The following is a 21519-nucleotide window of genomic DNA, read 5'->3' as shown; positions in this document are numbered from 1 at the left end:
CAGTATTTTGACCTGAAACCAGTGCTTTTTGACAATAGCGACATTCTTGCAGGGGTTTTGTTTAAATAATTCATTATCCATTTGTTCATCTTGGCCTGTTGTGTATTCGGCTCCATCATCTGCTAGGATTGATAGTTTCTTTTTCAACTTTTCGTTGTCGCCATTGGCTTTTGCAAGTGCTGTATCTTTCATGTCGTGTAGTTGCTCTAAAAATTTCTGCTCATTTTTTTCCCGTATGCAACTACAAAATAAAAATAAACCTAACATCTTCATATTAGCTGAATGGGTTGGCATGTTTCTTTAAATTGTCGATATAATAAATACTAGCTTTCATTGAATATCAGTACCTAAACATTATCATTTTTAAAAATATCCATATCTATTTTATGAAATGTGAATTCCTTCATTGTTGTTTTTAGATAATAGAAGATGGTACATTTGAGACTTAAAAAAAAGACCACACAGCGAGATTTTTCTATATGTTCCACATATTACATGCCAAAGATTTTTACTATAATACTTCTGACTGCAGTCAAAAAATGCCTTTCACTAGATTTTTCTAAAGGTATCAGGTCAAATATATCTATAGTACAAAAGGAATGAGATTTCGGAATTTTTTAGAAAACATGTGACCCAAACAGAAAGAGGAATTGTTATATAATTGTTTAGATTGTACAGATTGTTCATGAATTTGTTCTCTTACAGGAATAAAGTATTTTGCTTTATTTGCGAATGTCTTTTGCTAAACTCTTTTAAATAAGCCAAAGCCCTTCTTTGACTGCGGTCAGAAGTATATTACAAATATGATATGTGTTATGTGGAACATACAGAACATCTCGTTGTGTGGTCTTTTTTGTGAAAATTCAATATCTATTTGGATAACTTGTCTTTGGAGGTGCAAGTAATTATAGTAAGGTTTATTTTGTTTATATAGACCACCTTACATTAATGTTTGGGTGTGTTAACATTTTCCATCTATCCTTCCTTTACAGGCAAACACAAAATTGCGCATCGGACACAACGTAATGTTCGTTTTTTATATACTTGTATTTTACATCACAACTATAATACAAATTTTATGGAGTACTGCATATTTTGATATTGTGAATCCATTATATTCTGAAGTGGAAGTTTTTGGACAAGGTACATGTAGTTTATTATGAATTTTTTGTCACGTCAACGTGAAGCTTAATATATATCTTCAATTTGATGTGAATTTTCAGGTTATGCTTACTTTGTGAGCTACTTAATTTTGAACGCAATGAAACAATAAAAGTAATTATTGTATACTGTCTTGTTAACAAATATATTATTGACACTGTAATTTACGAATGAAAACATCAGGATTGTTCAAAAGTGTTGTTAGGCTACCGACTAATTAAGCCTAACAACTCGTTAAAGTTTAACATTGTTGTTAGCTAATCACTGCGTTAAATTATGTTGTTCAAAAACATTTAACGACTGAGTTAACTAACAACTTGTTAACTATTTAACATCTCTTTATTTTAATATTTTCCCATAATTCCATGTTGAAAATTATATTTTACCCATAATTCCTCCACTTCCTGTAAAAATGAAAGGATTATAACATATATGTAATGAAAGGTCTACAAAACCTTTTTACATTGATATAAACCTATAAGAAATTAATTTTGTTTTCAACCGTTGAAATTTTGAATTTTGACATGTGTATTATCCATCTGTTATTCCAGATCAGATTGAACTTCTCTCGTTCTCTGTTCATTTCTATCTAACTGTTCCTTTCGATCTACAGGGGAAAAATAACTAAATGAAACCTTGATACAAGCATGTAGTCTGTTTTTCGTGTTATTGATAAATGTATTTGGTCACTTTCCTTAGACCATTTTCTAAATGAGCATGAAAACTGTTTGCTCCTTCATAGATGATTCGATAAGCAGTGAACGAACGTGTCTTGAAGAAAAAGTAAAATATAAAAAAAAAACAAAAAAACGAGAACGAGTTTTTTTTTAAAAGATCGAGTTATATATTTTAAGGTGAACAGAAAGTGACAAAAACACAAATGATACATCTTGCTGAAAAAGTTCACCAGGTCTTAAATTAAATAATTGCATTACCCTCAGACACAGTTATTCATAACGTAAAACATACTTTATAATTTCAGTTATTTTTTTAAATTCTCAGCTTCTTGCTACGTTCGCATGTATAACTTCCAAACCTGAAATAATGAAACCCAAAAAAACATATCGGTTATCGTTTTTCCTTCGTTTTTTCCATTTAATCGGGATTTCGTCATAAGGTACTTTACATTATTGATAATATGAAAATAAGAAGATAAGGTATGGTTGCCAATGAGACACCTCTCACATATCAGAAACCAAATGACGTAGACGTTGACAAGTAAAGGTCATTGTACGGCCTTCATCAATGAGCTAAATTCATATCACATAGGAAGCTGTAAAAGACACCGAAATGACAAATGTAAAACAATTCAATCAAGAAAACTAACAACCTGAGTTATGTACAAAACAACAAAAGAAATACAAATATGATATACAGCAACAAACGACAATCACTGAATTATGGGCTCCTTACTTGGGACAGGCGCATACAGAATGTGGCCGGGATAAACATGTTTGCAGGCGCCATGTTTAGAAGCATACATGCTCAGACTGAAGCTGCTGTAGTTCGGTAACTGTTTTTTTTTCAAAACAGATGGTTTCCCAAGCCCAATCTCTCTCACCAATTGTATTACCGAACTGAATGTTATGAATATATTCTTCTGAATCAGCTCGCTGAACTGGAAGTTCAATTGGGTTTCTAATAAAATCACTCATTCTACAAACTCTTAAAGCCATTCTTCCATAATTCATATAGATCATTTCAATATCAAATTTGAAGAGAAAATTGAAAACCCGATCTTCCTTTACTTCTTGACGCAACCAATTAAGCTATATTATATTTGCCAACCGATCCGGAAGAGATTTGCTTACAAATGACATTGTAATAAAAGTTATTTGTATTAACATTGAATTTGTACCGACGGAAATAATGTGTGTTGACTGACAAATTATAATTGCTATGTCCAAACATATTTGTTTGTTTTTTATTATACAAAACTTTTATGAAGACTATCTTGTAGATAAGCAAAAAGTGGGAATGGCAGTTGCGCACAAAAACTGGTCTACCCTACCGCTTTGTGGGGTTTATACCAAGTCAGACTTTCTGGACAATATTCTTAATTGTTGTTTGTGCGCCTATCTGGTTTTTGATTATTGTTATACTTTTAATTTATGAATTAAAGTTAAAACAATGTGAAAAGATTATAAAGTTAACGTTGGTTTGTGTCAATATTAGTAACTTTGTCAAAACAAACTGTATCAGTCAAATGAAATCAGAGATAACATTACTTCCCTCGTAAAGTCATTCTGTAATTTTATTCACATTTGATTAATTATATATGAGGCATAACCAAAAAAAAATATATAAGGTATGATTGTCAATAAAAGAACTATAAATCCAAAGGACAAGGCTGTAAACAATTACAGGTTTTACTACCTATATATATCCTGTAAAAAGGGAAAGAGCACTCTTAAATAAGTTCAAAGTGGCAGTTCCGTAACAAAATGTAAAATTATGAAGGGTACACGTGAAAGAATGTTTATATATTATTGTAGATATAAATATAAACGTAAAAAGAATACTACAATATGTGATAAGGCGGTATACACAGTTATCAGCAAAAGTGATCACACAGGCCGCTTATACGCACATTTGTAATTCAAAAATTATGGATAACACATTTAGATCAATACATTAAAATTATAAAAAATCAAATATTTGCCATCAAACATATAATGAATGGAAAATATTGACATTTAAAACACTTCTTACTCTATTTTTTCGTAATGCCATTTTGAGAATATAGTATGTAAACTTTTTTCACAATGATGAACACAATTTGTATAGTGCAATTTTACGGTTTCTTATAACCATTTTCAAAGTTTTGTCAAAAAGTTTACCAAGTTGCTATAAACCTAAATAATCGTGCGTTGATTTTAAAATCTAATTACTGAAAACCATGACCGATTAAAGTGAATTTTAATAAATTTTACTAACTTGAGCAACACGACGGATGTCACATATGGATCAGAGTCTGCTTACCCTTCAGGAACACCTGATATCACCCCAGGTTCTTTAGTTTTCTATGTTGTGTTTTGTGTACTGTTGTTTATCTTTTCTGCCATGGCGTTGTCAGTTTATTTTTTTACTTATGTCCCTTTGGTATCTTTCTCCTCTCTTTTATGAAAATATTTTCTGTAAAAAAAATTGTTGTTCCTTTCAGGTAGAAGAGTGTTCTTGCTTGTTGTTTTGCACTTTTCGTTCTTTCGACAAAATCAGAGAGCGATATCAGTTATTGCATTATTGTTATTCATAAAACATCGGAAAATTGTTTTTGAATACGAATACGTGACAACCCCTTTGCTGCATACTCTCAATTAAGTATATGTTATACGTTGGTATAATCTAGTTATGTCGATATGACAACATCAAAAAGTTACAGTTGACAAGAATGGTCACTTCATAAACATTTAAAAAAGGAAATAACGTTAATCTTAAGAAAATTTTCAGCGAAGAAAATTAAATTGAAAATTAAGGAACCTCGTCAGTGATTGTCTTTTGATATATCTGAACGTCATTGTCATTTTGGGAATTTTGTATTAATAGCAAGTCTTTGAATTTTAGACTTGGGACGATTTAGAGGTTGATCTATTGTATATACAATTGGCTATTGTTGAAGACTATGTTGATTTTAAGATTTCATTGTTTCTTTTAAATTTCTCGTTGTTACTGTCTCATTAGTAAAAATCTTACATTTACTTTTATTTATACAAAAGGGTTCAGGCCAATTTTTTATTTAGCAGGGCCCGCTCCTATCTAATGAAGAATTCAATATGGTTGAGGCTATGACCACTGGTCTGATGTTAGGAGACAACAGACGATTCTATAAGGCACTATCCGATACTTTGATTAAACACCTGTGGCTATACGACGGGTGCTTCCTTTTAAGACTTCCTGGTATATCTACAGTATATAATCCTCTGTCTATAAGGGAAATGAACAATGTACGTAACTTTAATGCCTTAAGTTTTGTCCCATTGCCTTGTCTTTGTTTTTGATTTTGTGTGTTCATGATTGTCGTTTTTTCCTCAAGGTTAGCATTGGATAAAGCAAGACTTGAATTGTGAAAGTATAGAATTATATCTTTGTCTTCACTGTTCTGTTACATCAAATTATACTCACTAAAGAATAGCTTAGTCCGTGTTTCACGCTTGTAGTACAACCACTGTGGAATAACAGCTCACTCTAGTATAGAAAATCTAATAAAGTCGGCATTGTACATTTGTAAAGACACAAATGTGCAAGGGTCGCTGTTGATGGACAGCTTTATTCTCGAAGAAACTATTACAAACACTGTGTAGGTGACATTGCTGGTGGACTACCAGTCTCGATGGAACAACTAAAATTGATTTCATACTCTAAGACTTATAAACTTGCACTGTATCAATGACGTTGTGGATAGACTGCAAGTCAAGAGGGAATTCCTAAACTATGTATCACAGTTACCACTGTGCATATGACGGGGCTAATTGATTGAAGGTAGTTATTAAAATCTCTATCATACGTTTATATTTCTACCACTATATCAGTGACGCTAGTCCGAAGAGAATTTCTATGATCGGTATAATACGCTTATATTACAACAACTGTGTTAATTACGCTGCTGACGCCAACTCGTATGGAATTATTAATAACGGTTTCATACGCTTATATTACTGCCACTGTGTCAGTGACGCTGCTAGTCAAGTGGAAATTGCTAAAATCGGTTTCATACGCTTTTAAACAGCGGTATACTGCTGTTGAATTTATTTATTACTATTACTGTATAAATGACGCTGATGATGAACTGTCAGTCTGAAGGAAGTTACTTAAAATTGTACTAAACGCTTATATGACTACCACTATGTCAGTGATGCTGCGGATATATGCTAGTTAAGAGAAAGTTACTAAAATCGGTATCATATAATTGGTTTAATAAAGTAAATAAAGGCAACAGTAGTATACCGCTGTTCGAAATTCATAAATCGATTGAGAAAAAAACAAATCCGGGTTACAAACTAAAACTGAGGGAAACACATCAAATATAAGAGGAGAACTACGACACAACAGAAACACAACATTAAAATGTAACACACACAGAAACAAACTATAATATAACAATGGCCATTTTCCTGGCTTGATACAGGACATTTTAAGAAAAAAATGGTGGGTTGAACCTGGTTTTGTGGCTAGCCAAACCTCCCGCTTTTATGGCAATGTTAAATATAACATTAAAATGACAACATTACATGACAGGACCACAATACAAATAAATGGGAGAACATATAGGACTGAGAAACATACGAATAATAGCTAACAAAAGGTACCAGGTTTAAAATCTAATACGCAAGACGCGCGTTTGATCCACACAAGACTTAACAGTGACGCTCAGATCAAAAAAGTTCGAAGTACAAAGTTGAAGAGCATTGAGGACCAAAACTTCCAAAAAGTTGTGCCAAATACGGCTAACGTTATATGTCTGGGATAAGAAAATCCTTAGTATTTAGAATAATTCATACTAACACCGAAGTGGTGACTAACTACAGAATAAAAACGGATACATAAAACAACATAAACCAGCACATAAAAATTCACAGCCAAGTTAGCCAAAGAGATCAACGTAAAAAAAGTGACGTCACATTTGAATTTCTGAAATTTCCCCAAAATAGGATAGAATTAGGATAGAATTCAAGATTTGGTTTATAATACTCATATAACATTTAATAATAACAATGAAAATTACAATACTAATTAATATAAAATGTGGTAGTAATTAGATAATTAATAGTATTATCTAGCTATGCCGGTGTTTCTTCTAAATCAAACTGTAAACGAAATATATCGTATAAATTTAGTTGACCCAAACTAAAATCTAATTAATGAACCGGGTGATTAATTATCTTTACCATAACACACGAATACAACAGAAAAAAATAAGATTTACAACTACAAACGATAAGACATTTGACAAAATCCGATGAGAATAACAAATATAACATCAAAACTAAATACATGAATTTTGGATAGAAAAGTACCGTGACACGTCTTATAGCAATGCGAATTCACACTCAGCAAAACAGTCACAATCGGGAATAAGTCACGTTCGGTAATTAAAAGATCAGACGACGTAATGTCAAACCACAATCTAACACGTGGTAAAAATGTACTTAGTAAATTTGAACAAAGACACATCGTATGGATCGACCAATTCGTGATGGTGTCCGTAAAATTTACGGAGTGTCATTTTTAATCTGTCCTCCTCATAACTTTGTTGGAGCAGTTTCTGCGTTAGAAGCACACTCCTGTATATGAAGTCCTAATAGTGTGAACATGCACGAGCCTAACGTATAAACTGAGATATGTAAACACCATACGAAGGGGCAGAGGGTATGTTACTGCTGAGAAATGGGAAATTGATAATTGGGAAGTTGAAATCGTCCCGTTTATCATAGATTTTCGTGTGAAGTCGTCCATCTGTGTCAATATTGACGAAAAGATCAAGGTATGAAGCAGTCCTTCTAGTATCAGTAGTATCCTTAATTTCAAGTTCACTGGTATATATGAGATGTAAGTATTGGCTGAAATATAGGTTATTCAATGATAGGACATCATCAATATATCGGAAAGTAAAATTTAAGAATTTCGCAAGGTGCTTTTTCTTTTGTCTCTTAGAAGGTTCTGAATGAATTCTGCTTCATACGAGTACAAAAACAAATCAGCCAGTAGGGGTGCATAATTAGTACCCATTGGAATACCGACTGTTTGTTGAAATATAAATCCTCCAAACTCAACAAATATATTATCGATCAAAGAGTCCAGCATTTTGATAATATCATCTTCAGTATTTTTCTGGTAGATTCAGTGTGGTTCTTCACAAAATATGAATTATTGTAACCCAAAACAAGAAATTTGTATCTGCGATTCCCATTTTTATAGAAAAAGCTCTGTTTAATGAGATGGTGAAGTCGATCTTTCAACTGAGCATGGGGAATAGTTTTGTAAAGCGTAGAAAAATCAAAAGTCTTAATGTTGCTGCAAAATTGCAAAGATTGTGATCGAAGATTTAGCAGTAGATCTTTCGAATTTTTGAGAATCCACATCTGGTTAACCCAACTGGTAGAATATATCTCATCACAATTTTTTTGAAGCCCATCTTTAACTGTAGAAAGAATAGTAGTCAGTACTTAAGAAAGATGTTTAGTCGAACATTTTGATGACCCAGCTATGTATCGTTCTTTATATGGAGTTTTATGAAGTTTTAGTATCCAGTATAATGATGGTAAATTTTCTTCGTTTTCTTTGATGTTGATAGCAAAAGAAAGAAGGACAGATTTGTGATTTTGTAAAATTTTGTCCTTGGTAAATGATGTTAAAGAATATGTAGGATAACTAGTAGTTCTATTTATTCCAAGCTCTGTTGTGAGACATTGCAAATAATGGTTTTTACATATGAAGACAGTATTATTGGAGGCTTTATCTGCTAGAACAACGACAAATTTGTCATGCAATCTGATTTTTATACAAAGCGAATGAAAGAAAAAAGGATGAAAACAAGTAGAAATGTAATTTTTGTAAAACAGAGGAGGAATATTATTTACATTTCTTTATAACATGTTCATTTTTAAAAGATTTTTGTGCGAAAGTGCAACGTCTTCTAACTGAACTCAATTTTAAAACTGAGATATCAGTAAAACATATAGTATTTGGATACAAAATATCAGATCAAGGATATTATGGTTTTACCTTTTTATGACAGTTTTAGATTTTTGCATTAACAAGTAATACTATTATTCAAAAGTTGAAATTCTTAGATGTGTATGAATTGTTTATAAAGGAATTACGAAGGGTTATGAATAAAAGCAAAACGATCTCTCGAAAAGTCTTTTTCATAGATTTAAAGTGACTAATATAATAATTTAATACCTATATTTAGTCATAGTTAGTTCAATGTTTTTTAATTATATTCTGAGTATTTCCCGGGACACTCAGAAAGTATTTCTCAGGAATACTTCACTGACGCATGAACAGTAAAGTATAATTGTAACGTGCAATCTGAAGAATAAAGAATATAATTTTGTTGTAAAAAAAACCAGGTAGAAATAGTGCGACAATGTACCAGTTTACATGTTTACCGTTACGGTAATTGACCCGAACTTTTGTCAGCCAATCCCCTTACTACATTTGTCGTCATCGTCTGTAACTATCTTATCTGTAAAGAAATAACTGTGGTAAATTGAACCAAATGAGATGGTATGATAAGAGCTCCCTAATTTTCAAAACAGATATTTTCTTCAAGCATTCATTATGTGCCTGTCCAAAGTCCGGAGCCTGTAGTTCAGTAGTTGTCGTCATATGTGTTTTTCGTAAATTGTTTTGTTATAAGTTAGGCCGTTAGTTTTCTCATTTGAATTGTTTCACCTATTTCATGTCCGTACGTTTTATAGACGACTTTACGATATGGCTTTCTTATTGTTGAAGGGTGTACAGTAGCATATACTTGCTTATATCCGCTTCATTTGAACTCTGGTGGATAGTTATTTCATTGGCAATCATGCCACATCTCCTTTTTTATATTTATAAATTTATGTTAAATTTATGGACAAGCAAAACTTTCGGGGGGGAAAGTTTTTATATTGTGGTTCACCGCTTTTCAAACTGTGGTGTTTGTTCCCATAAACAAATGTAGTCACTGTCATATAGGATAATTTAATCACCAAATTCTGAATATAATGACTATATCGAATTCCACTGTTTTAGATATAAAAAGAACAAAACAGAATTAATAAAAATGAAATTGTAGTATCACCCTTAATTTTGTATATTGCCTTTCCACCAAGGTTTTACTTGGTAAAAGATATATTGCCATCCCTGTGCAAATCCTGTACGACAGTACACTCTAGCTAAAGTGGGACATCCGTTTGGTTGTGGTGGGTGTATAAATACGTCGCTCCGTTCGTTTACGTTAAAACACCCTTACAACATCTCTATGAGGGGTCCGTATTCGACCATATGAGAAATTACAAGACAAAATTTCTATCCCTTACCGTCATGACATCAATTTCCAGTTGCAGTCAAAGTAACCCGTCCATCCTCCCGGTTCACCTACTAATTGTAATCGGTAATTGACACATTATTCTTGTCCTGGATATGCATGAATACCACTTAATGTAAGCAACAACAAACAATAAACCAATGCAAAAAGATTGTCAACAAAGGAAACGATAACGTACCAAGATGGAAGTATTAAACCTCACTCTTGTTACAGATATGTAAATATAAGTTAATAAACGATAATAAAAAACTATGAAAATTAATGTATACAATAAAATGATGCTTTACAAGATGAATTAGTTAAAAACGAGAAAAAACTCGTTTTGAATAGTGATTAATAGTTGTCTGATTGACAATCATACCAAATCTTCTTATTTGCTCAACTGATCTTATATATCACCATTATTATTGTTCTACACAATGTTTAATATTTGGTTTATCGTTTAAAGATGTGTCAAAATAAGAAAAGTCTTTTCAACTCAACTTCTGGTGATACACAAACGCACTTTTACTTGCAAAAAACTGCACTCATTGAAAAAGTTTAAAAAAATTAAAATATATAACTTTTGTTCAACAAACTAAACACAGAGAAGGGTACTGAGAAACGTAAGATTACATTTACAAGGCGGTACATAGAAAGATAGCCGTGAGTAGGCAGCTTACCGGAGAATAGAGGGGGAATGTCAGCCCAATTTCTAGGATATTATACAATTATTTTACATACAAACGGGTGATGTGGGATAGTAGGAGATGTTAATCTTGTCGACATACCCGGTCAAGTCAACCGGTCAGATTGAGCCTAAAATGTTGCAAAATTTCCGCTGACACCTTTTATATAATCAATTTAATGATAAATAATCCTTAATTTGTCGTAGTTTTTGTTATTGCGGGTTGCTCGATTATTTGTCTTATCTTAAAAACTTAATTGAAACAAAATCATTTATTCTTAGTATATCGTATACCTCAAAACAAAAATCTCCTTTCCTATATTTATCCAACGGAAAACAAAAAAGACATCGTGTGTTTGTTCATAATTAAAATGCAATTAAATGCACTGCCTCACATTTTCTGTAAATGATCACATGCAATTAAATGAATTTGTTATACGCATATAGTACCATTTCTAAAAGTAAATTAAAAGAACAGACAAACACAGCTCAAAACATTACACAAAAAACTAAATTTTGACCAAGTCCAAATCTACCAAAATATCCATAAAGCACTTCACAGAATATAAAAGTTTGCGTAACACAAGTTTCACAAAAAAAATTAGGGGATCGACTCATGATTACTTACTCCTAAAGGGCAGCAGTACCAGCTCTCCTGCCGATACCCATCATAATGCTCATATCAAGTGATTATATTCAGTGAGATTTATACCAAAGAATATAAGTTATAATGTCCCCTATCTTACCATAAGATATTGATAATTTCAGCGTTATCAGAATATGTAAATCAACGACGGAATTTGAAACTTTGAAATAAAAATACGATATGTTTTCAGGATATATGCAAGACAAAACTATGACAATTTGACAGCCTACACTGACAAATATAATACCACAACAACAAAAATTGAAACTATACACTATAGTCAGCAATAATACTAAAATATTACTGATAAACGAAAATTAAAAGAAGATTAGGGTGAATGCAATACCGGAAGGGTAAGCAGTTCTTTCTCCATTTGTCTAGTGGAATCCCTTGTATAGCTCTTGACAATTTAATATCTGGCGATACATTACTGTTAAATTTTGAGGAAAAAGATTTGGCTTCGGCAAAGGGAACATATCAGTGGTCAACTCAGTGATACCCATATTCCATAATGATCAACAAAATCATGGTAGGTAATATCCGTAAAACTTTCGATCCGTTTAGGTGTAAGACCACCAATTCACCCACTTCAATTTAGAACAGTAGCCCTACCCTGACAAAGAATATAGTGCTTTTGATGTCACTGTTTACTTAAACTTACAAACATATTTGCAGAAATGAAACTTTCGGTGAAAGAGAAATATATTTAGACCATTTTTAGCCAAAATTTACTTGTCTTTGAGTTTGTATTAAAGATTGAGGATTAATGCGCTCCATAGTATACTTATTTAAAATTTCAAGAAAACCCTGGGATATAATTAGTAGAATTTGGCTTCCGAACGGTAAGGTTTCATTACAACACTTTAAACATTGGTTGAAAATTGGCATGTAGAAAGGTTAAACATGTACAACTCAGGATTTACCCGGTTTCTATGAAGTTAAGCTTAAGGTCAAATATTTAGAAAGCTGTGAAAATTGCTAAATTTGGTTGAATAGATAGGGATTTTGAATTGGTTGTCTGCCATCTTTAGAACTCATACGATTCCCTCAGTTTTTGTTTCTTTTACCTTGATTTGTATCTGTTCGTGTTGCTCAGTCTTTGGTTTTCTACGTTGTTTTGTGTACTGTTGTTTGTCTGTTTGTCTTTTTCTTTTTTTGCCATGGCGTTGTCAGTTTGTAATCGATTTATGAGTTTGAATGTCTCTTTGGTATCTTTCGCCTCTCTTTTTCTATATGAATTTATGATTTTGAATTCGGCAAAAAAAGATGTATCTTATAACAATGTGCAAATGGTACTTCCTTATAGGATTTGTACAATGTCATTTCAAACGGTTCTTTCTAAGAAAAAAAGTAATCATATAAAACAATCAATGACAACTTTATTGAACAAAAATTTCTTACAAAATTTAAGTAATGAGTTTTACAATTAAATGTTATTTCATATATAAGAAGGACATTTCTATCCAAGATCAAACATTTTATTGACAGTAAAGCTACAGATTCATTCATTTTAGTTAAAGATGTCCGTCGATGCAAAATTTTACAAAAATTAGTAAAATTTTCAATATCGTTTTGACATGTCTTCAATAGCTAGGTGTATAACTCTCAAAATTTATGGATATATATAAAATTGTTTATAAATTTATAAAGTATATTATTAAGACTCTTTGATATTCAAAATCTATTGATTTTGACCATGTGAGTGAAACATGCCATACAACTTTCATAATAAATGTAAATACAAATTATATATTTGTTAAAGTTGCTACTAACATATCATTATGTTTACATACATATAAGAATAAGTACTAAGGTACATTTAACCTTATACAAACAATATGGTTTTATAAATTATTGAAAATAATGAACCGATAGCAAAGAGCTACCTTATGATAATTAGAAAAAAACATCAAATTAAAAAAGAAACAACCATCGAGTAGATACTTTTATTACAATTAAATGTAAAAAGTGAAATATGGGTTATTTCAGGTGAAAATATAAAAAACGTTTTTGTCTAGCCTTGTCTTTGATTTGGTCTATTTGTCCAAGGGGTTGTTTTTAACATAATGAAGACAATGAGATGTGTAATCTTTATATAATAAAATTATATTTATACAGGGTACGTTTACACATATGGTCTTTTTTTTTTATTATTTGCAAGTTATATTCAGTTCCTGTTACTGCTTTCAATTAAGCTAACACTTATTTATCTTATCAAAGTAAAAATCTATAAAGATGAAAAAAGTCGTGATTTTTAACGCCATTTGGTCAACCAGTGGACAATTGAGATATGAAATAATACAATATTATACTTCTAATATAGAGTAATAAAGAATATCATTGATCAACATTGAATGCAGTGGACTACATGATTTTTTTAAGATTTCATTTAATGATTGTTCAGAACAAGAAATCATTGCATCAAACATTCTAGGTACATAAATAACTTATATATTTGATTCTCAGGTATACCACAAATATTTCATGGTTACAAGGGCTGATGAAATGTATTCTGACAGCAGCCTTTGGGTTCAACTTTCCCTTCTTGTCCACAGCATTGCCATATCTTAATCTTAGGGTCCTTATTTTCGTGGAGATGCACAGGCTTCCGTGGATGATAATAACACGTTCCAGTATTTTGACCTGGAACCAGTGCGTTGTGACAATACCGGCATTCTTGCAGGCGTTTCCGTTTAAATCGTTTATTATCAATTAGTTCATCTTGGCCTTTTGGGTATACGGCTCCATCATCTGCCAGGATTGATAGTTTCTTTTTCAACTTTTCGTTGTCGCCATTGGCTTTTGCAAGTGCTGTATCTTTCATGTCGTGTAGTTGCTCCAGAAATTTCTGTTTAATTTTTTCCGTATGCAACTACAAAATAATAATAAACTTATCATCTTTATTTAGCTGAATGCCTTGAGATATTTCTTAAAATTGACAATATAAATAGATAACTGTCATTGAATTTCAGTACCTTGACATTTCATTTTTCATAACATTTCTATAATATATTCCTACATAATTTTTTTAGAGAAAAGAAGCTGTTAATTTTGAAACTAAAAAAAGACCACACAACGAGATAATCTATATGTTCCACATAACCTATTTCCAAGATTTTTAGTATTTTTCTGACCGCAGTCAAAGAAGGTCTTTAGATTCTTAAGAGGTGAGATCAAACATTTATACTAAAGGAATGAGTTTTTGGAATTTTCTGGAAAACGTGTGGCCCAAATGGAAAGAGATCTAACTATATAATAAGTTAGATATGCGTACAAATTGTTCTCGCATTTGTAACCTCCTCTCACAAGCATAAAATCATTTGCGTTTATTTGAGAATTCCTTTTGCATAAACTTTTGAATGCAGTATTCTCCAAACAAGAAAATATTCTTGAATTCTGTAACGTCACACATACTAGTATTCTTTCTAATGTCATTCTTCTTGGTCTCTCCAACCACTATGAGATAACCTTCATAGGGACCTTTTGATACGGGATATTTCAAGGATTTGTATTTCATCGTTTAACAATATTGTCTTTTGAGAACACTTACAAAAAAATATTACATATACTGATGTAAAATCACCGACGTAGTCACTGCAAAGTTCAGGACCAATACAAACAGTAACTAAAGGTTTGGAACACTACCCTAAATTTTAAGCTTGTCTAAAACACTATCGTCAAACTCGGACAAGAGATTATAGCTATTCAGGAACTAGATACCTTCCTTATTTTTTTAGCTCTGCATTTAAAACTTTCACTAAACAATAATAAACTGAAAATGTGTTTGTAAAAAGAAAGATAACACAAACGTTTCATTACAGTCTACAACAGAACCCACTTTTTTATTGCGTTAGTACCGTCCTATTTATCAGTAAGTAAAGTAACTTCTTAAGAAGTATATAATATATCTAGTAAACAGTAATGACACTATGTCTCATTTGGACCAAGATATCATATATAACTGAAATCTAATATGATTTGAAAACTGAGTTGTTTTTTTTTTGGGGGGGGGGGGGGGGGCAGAAATCAGAATATAAAAGTTGAAAAGCAGAATTTTCTGTTCAATGTGTTCGTTTGAGCGATATATGGCGTCCTTTGGCATTCTTTTATGGACTGTTGTCTTTTTGTCGTGGGGTTGTCTGTTTTTCTTCATCTTTGGGGGGGGGGGGGGGGGTTTGTAGTCTTATTGTCACCTTGGTATCTTCCCTATTTTCTGCTTTCAAACAAGTTGTATTCACTTTGTGAGTTACTTTATTATAAACTCAATGAACTTTGATATTTGATACAAAAAATCAACGATAAAGGTGATTATTGCATACTCTCTTGCTCAATAAATTAAAAATATAATACTGACGCTGTAATTGACGCATGAAAACATCAGGATGTAAAAATAAAAGGTTTATAACATATATTATGAACTTTTTATATATATTTTTTTTGCATTGATATAAAACTATTGAGAAATTCAATATTTATTGTTTTTTCTTCTACCGTTCAAATTTTGGAATATTTACATTTTAGAAAACTAATTACCTCTTCTTTGTATTCCTGGAGTTCTTCTCTGCATTCTAGCAATATTTTGCTTAGTGTGCTGATATCCTGCTCCAACTGGTATCTCTTGTTGGTCATATCGTTTATTTTTCCCTCCAGATCTTTTAAGTTCTTCATTTCCAGTTCCAGCTTTTTATTTCTCAATTTCTTAATAAAAAATTTAATAAAAACACATGTAACGTTCAATTTTGAGATATTTCATAAATATCATGTCACTTTATTTCATGAATGAAATTTAGAGTTTTAACGAATGGACAAAATTAACATTCTGTTTAATCTATTCCTTTTTCTTTACTGTTTTTCTGTCTTCGTTTCTTCACTATTACATTACACTGCCTAAAGAGTTCCTTGTACAAAAACGATTTTTTTTTTCTAATTTGGCGTACAACAGTTTACTACAGTTATATGACGTGGGGTTTCTAAAATAATTTTGAAGTAGAAATTACCTCTTCGTTTAATCTTTTAATTACGTTTTGTGTATTATTCATCTGTTTTTCCAGATCAGATTGAACTTCCCTCGTTCGTTGTTCATTTCTATCTAACTGTTCTTTTAGATCTAAGGAAAAATACAAATTAATGAAACCGTGATACAATCATGTAGATATGTTCTGTTGCTTGATGTATTTTGATCACCTCCCTTAGACCATTATGCAAATAAGCCTGAAAACGGATTGCTCCTGTGGCGATGAGATGATAGATGACGAACGAATGTGTCTTGAAGAATAAAGTAAAATTCAAAAACAGGGGAACTTTTTTTTTAAACAGATCGATTTATATTTATTTAGATGTACAGAAAATAACACTAAAAGAAACCACATATATATCTGAAAAAATTTCCCCAATAATAACTTGAATACTTTCTTTGTCCTCAGTCCGTCAAGTGCACGTGTCATCATGAAGACTAAATTGAGTTATCACATCGTTAACCATAAAGTAATTTTTTTTACAATTTCAGTTTATAAAATTCTCAGCTTCAGGTTTCACATATAACACCCCGAAAAGAAATAATTAAGCCCGACAAAACTTGTTAACATATCAGTTGTCTGATATGTTAACAAATCAGACAACTGATATGTTAACAAATCAGTTGTCTGGATTTCGTAGGAATATTACTTTTCAGTACTGGTATAGAAATGTACCTTCATGCTCAGACTGTAACAGTTGTAGTTCATTCAGTTTACTCAGTAAGTTCTTTTCCAACTGTTCTTTTTCAAAACAGATAGTTTCCCAGGCCCAGTCTCTTTCACCAATTGTATTACCCAACTGAATGTTGTAAATAATCTCTTCTGAATCAACTCGCTGAACTGGAAGTCCAACAGGATCTCTAATAAAATCACTCATTCTACAAAATAGTTTGGCCATTCTTCCATAATTAATTAACAATGTGAAACGTTAAAACATCTACTGTTGGTTTGTGTCAATCTCAATAACTTTGTCAATACAAACGATAAGTCCAATGAAATCAGAGATAAAATTACGTCCCTGGGCAAATAGTCATTCTGTAATTTTTATTATACGTACATTTGTAATACAAAAATATAGATAAAACATGACGAATAAAAATTTAACATTTGGCAATTTGTTACGAAAATATTTTCTGCAAATAAATTTGTTGTTCCTTTCAAGATAAAAGAGTGTTATGTCTCGATGTATGGCACTTTTTCGTTCTTTCAACAAAATCAGAGAGCTATTTCAGGAATTGTGTTTTTTTATTATTATTAAAGAAATATCGGAAAATTTCTTTTGAAAACGAACACACGACTAAGCGTGTGCTGCATACACTCAATTAAACACATGGTATACGTTGGTATAATCTAGTTATATCAATATGACAGAATCAATAAGTTACAATTGACATTTTTCACCAAGAATGGTCACTTCATAAAATTTAAGAAAAAAAGAAATATATACATCACCGTTTATCTTGAAAAAAATTGTTAATACAAATGTGTAAGTGACGCTGTTGATGGGCAGTTTGGTCTCGAAAAAACTAGCATACGCTAATATTGCAAACACTGTATGAGTGACATTGTTGATTGCCAGTATCGATGGAACAACTAAAACTAGTATCATACTCTTATAATTACTTGCACTGTATCAATGACGCTGTGGATAGACTGGAAGTCAAGAGTGAATTCCTAAAATCTTAATCATAGTACGCTTACATAATCACCACTGCGTAAATGACTGGGCTTATTGACTGTCAGTCTGAAGGGAGTTACTAAAATCGGTATCATACGCTTATATTACTACCACTATGTCAGTGACGCTGCGGTTGGACTGCTAATCCGAAGCGAATTGCTATGATCGGCACCATACGCTTATATTACTACAACTGTGTCGATGATGCTGATGATATATGTCAGTCAAGAGGTAGTTACTAAAATCGGTATCATGTGCTTATATTACTACCACTATGTCAGTCACACTGCGGATATATGCCAGTCAAGAGGGAGTTACTAAAATCGGTATCATGTGCTTATATTACTACCACTATGTCAGTCACACTGCAGATATATGCCAGTCAAGAGGGGGTTACTGAAATCGGTATCATGCGCTTATATTACTACCATAGTGTTGGTGATGCTGGTGATACATGCCAGTCAAGAGGTAGTGACTTAAATCGGTATCATACGCTTATATTACTACCTCTATGTCAGTCACATATCGGATATATGCCAGTCAAGAGGTAGTTACTTAAATCGTCATCATACGCTTATATTACTACCACTATGTCAATCACACTGTGGATACATGTCAGTCAAGAGGGAGTTACTAAAATTGGTATCATGTGCTTATATTACTACCACTATGTCAGTGACGCTGCGGTTGGACTGCTAATCTGAAGCGAATTGCTATGATCGGCACCATACGCTTATATTACTACAACTGTGTCGATGATGCTGATGATATATGTCATTCAAGAGGTAGTTACTAAAATCGTTAGTATGTGCTTATATTACTACCGCTATGTCAGTCACACTGCGGATATATTCTAGTCAAGAGGGATTTACTAAAATCGGTATCATGTGCTTATATTACTTCCACTTAATCAGTCACACTGCGGATATATTCCAGTCAAGAGGGGGATACTAAAATCGGTATCATGTGCTTATATTGCTACCACTATGTCAGTCACACTGCGGATATATGCCAGTCAAGAGGGAGTTACTAAAATCGGTATCAAGTGCTTATATTACTACCACTATGTCAGTCACACTGCGGATATATGCCAGTCAAGAGGGGGTTACTGAAATCGGTATCATGCGCTTATATTACTACCATAGTGTTGGTGATGCTGATTATATATGCCAGTCAAGAGGTAGTTACTAAATTTGGTATCATGCGCTTTTATTACCAACACTATGTCAGTCACACTGCGGATATGTTCCAGTCAAGAGGTAGTTACTTAAATCGGTATCATACGCTTATATTACTACCTCTATGTCAGTCACACAGCGGACATATGCCAGTCCAGAGGTAGTTACTAAAATTGGTATCATGTGCTTATATTACTACCACTATGTCAATCACACTGCGGATATATTCCAGTTAAGAGGTAGTTAATAAAATCGGTATCATGTACTTATATTACTACTACTATGTCAGTCACACTGCGGATATATTCTAGTCAAGAGGGAGTTACTAAAATCGGTATCATGTGCTTATATTACTTCCACTAAATCAGTCACACTGCGGATATATTCCAGTCAAGAGGGGGATACTAAAATCGGTATCATGTGCTTATATTGCTACCACTATGTCAGTCACACTGCGGATATATGCCAGTCAAGAGGGAGTTACCTAAATCGGTATCATACGATTATATTATTACCGCTATGTCAGTCACACTGCGGTTATATGCCAGTCAAGAGTAAGTTACTAAAATCGGTATCATACGCTTTTATTTTTTACTACTGTGTTAATGAGGCTGCTGATGAGGAACTACACAAATCTGACTTGTCGTTTAGGTAACCACTTTAACTAGTTCAATATTTAAAAAAAATTACCAGGATAAACAAATGAAAATCACTAATCATTTTTTTATTCAGATGGTTTGGCTGACAAAAATGATTTATGCTCACCAACTTGAAATATTTAATGTTACGAAATCTTCAAACTACTTCCTCTACTGAATATCAATTAAGTCTATTTTAATCATAAAAATAAAACAAAACCTATTTGTCTTTGTATAGGTTGAAATGGCCTAGTTGAATAAGAAAACATTTACATATGTAAGTCACCATAGAAACGGTTTTCAACCCTGAACAGTCTCTAGTCTAGCAAGCTCTAGATCAACAACAGTCGGTACATTTATATGTTTATATATTCAAGAGAAAGGACAGAAACACAGGTGCAACTGAACAATCGTCAAAAAAACATCGAAAACCGAACAGGTGTCCTTACTTCGGACAAGTACATAAATGTGTCGAGTTAAATAGTTGTGTTCAAAGTCAATGAATTTAACTCATTCACATGAAATACTTTCACTCAACCAGGAAGAATGAACACAAATATATAAATTATTTACATCATTTACACTTAAAGAATATAGTTTCTCTCTATTATGATGGATAATAAAATGTGGACAACCATATATTATTCATAACATGTACTTACTTTGGCTACATAATAAACCTGGTCACATGATTAAACGTCAATATGTCATATTAACCATATTAACTACTGCGTAGTTTGATAAATAATCCGTAATTTTTAAAAATAGAAATTTATGAAAAGTTCCAGTCACCCGGAAATGTTTCTAAAAATACTGTCAATTAATCTTGAAAGTTGAAATTCATTTTCATTTTTTGCTTTTCATGTAAATTTATGATTAGTCAATTTGAATGCATTCGTTTAATTCGGATAGATTTCGCTCTTCGTTGTTTAGTACTTTACTCATATCATATTCAAAGTCAACTCAACAAATTGTTTCACGAAAACATATCCGATTAATTTATATAAAAAAATATATAGCATGCGTTTTTTGACTATGACATCCAAGGTCTTGTAATAAATAAAATCGAATTCTACCACAGTAGCTGATATTCTGAAATGGGTGGTAAAAAGAGAGGTATCTTTTATTGTTAATTTTTTGCGTTTTAAAAATTGTGAAAGATTTACCCTTTTAATCCACTTTTGATTTATTTTTAGTTTTTGTATTCCTTCATATAATCACTTTGAAACGTTATTTGTATTTTGCAAGCATTATATTATCATTTTTATTTATGAATTAAACGGAGATGAGGGGCATACACAAATGAAACAGCAACCCAACGACAAAAATAACCAAAAATCATCTCAGGATAAGACAACATACAGTCAACAATAGACATATGTGTCTATATATGCATTAAGTCATCTGAGTAGGGGACAACATACAGTCAACAAAAGACATATGTGTCTATATATGCAACAAGTCATCTGAGTATGGGACAACATACAGTCAACAATAGACATATG

General features: G+C 32.1%; 1 protein-coding gene across 2 annotated transcripts; it reads right to left on the bottom strand.

Annotated features, from left to right (window-relative positions):
* Window positions 1–108: 108 nt before the first annotated feature.
* LOC127699775 (golgin-84-like) lies at window positions 109–20792 on the bottom strand. Of its 2 annotated transcripts, none has more exons than XM_052203132.1 (5): window positions 20677–20792; window positions 17196–17398; window positions 16503–16612; window positions 16039–16203; window positions 109–241 (listed from the first exon to the last, which is right to left on the bottom strand). In XM_052203132.1, exons 2-5 carry the CDS (start codon window positions 17395–17397, stop codon window positions 221–223), a joined length of 498 nt encoding a protein of 165 aa, XP_052059092.1. In that variant the 5' UTR covers window position 17398; window positions 20677–20792; the 3' UTR covers window positions 109–220. The 2 variants fall into 2 exon arrangements, with proteins under 2 accessions (XP_052059092.1, XP_052059091.1); XM_052203131.1 differs by lacking the exon at window positions 109–241 and adding an exon at window positions 12865–14377.
* Between the last annotated feature and the right edge of the window lie 727 nt (window positions 20793–21519).

The sequence above is a fragment of the Mytilus californianus genome, unplaced genomic scaffold, assembly GCF_021869535.1.
Source record: "Mytilus californianus isolate M0D057914Y unplaced genomic scaffold, xbMytCali1.0.p SCAF_1, whole genome shotgun sequence".
Taxonomy (NCBI): Eukaryota; Metazoa; Mollusca; class Bivalvia; order Mytilida; family Mytilidae; genus Mytilus; species Mytilus californianus.
This window is presented reverse-complemented; position numbering and strand designations above follow the sequence as displayed.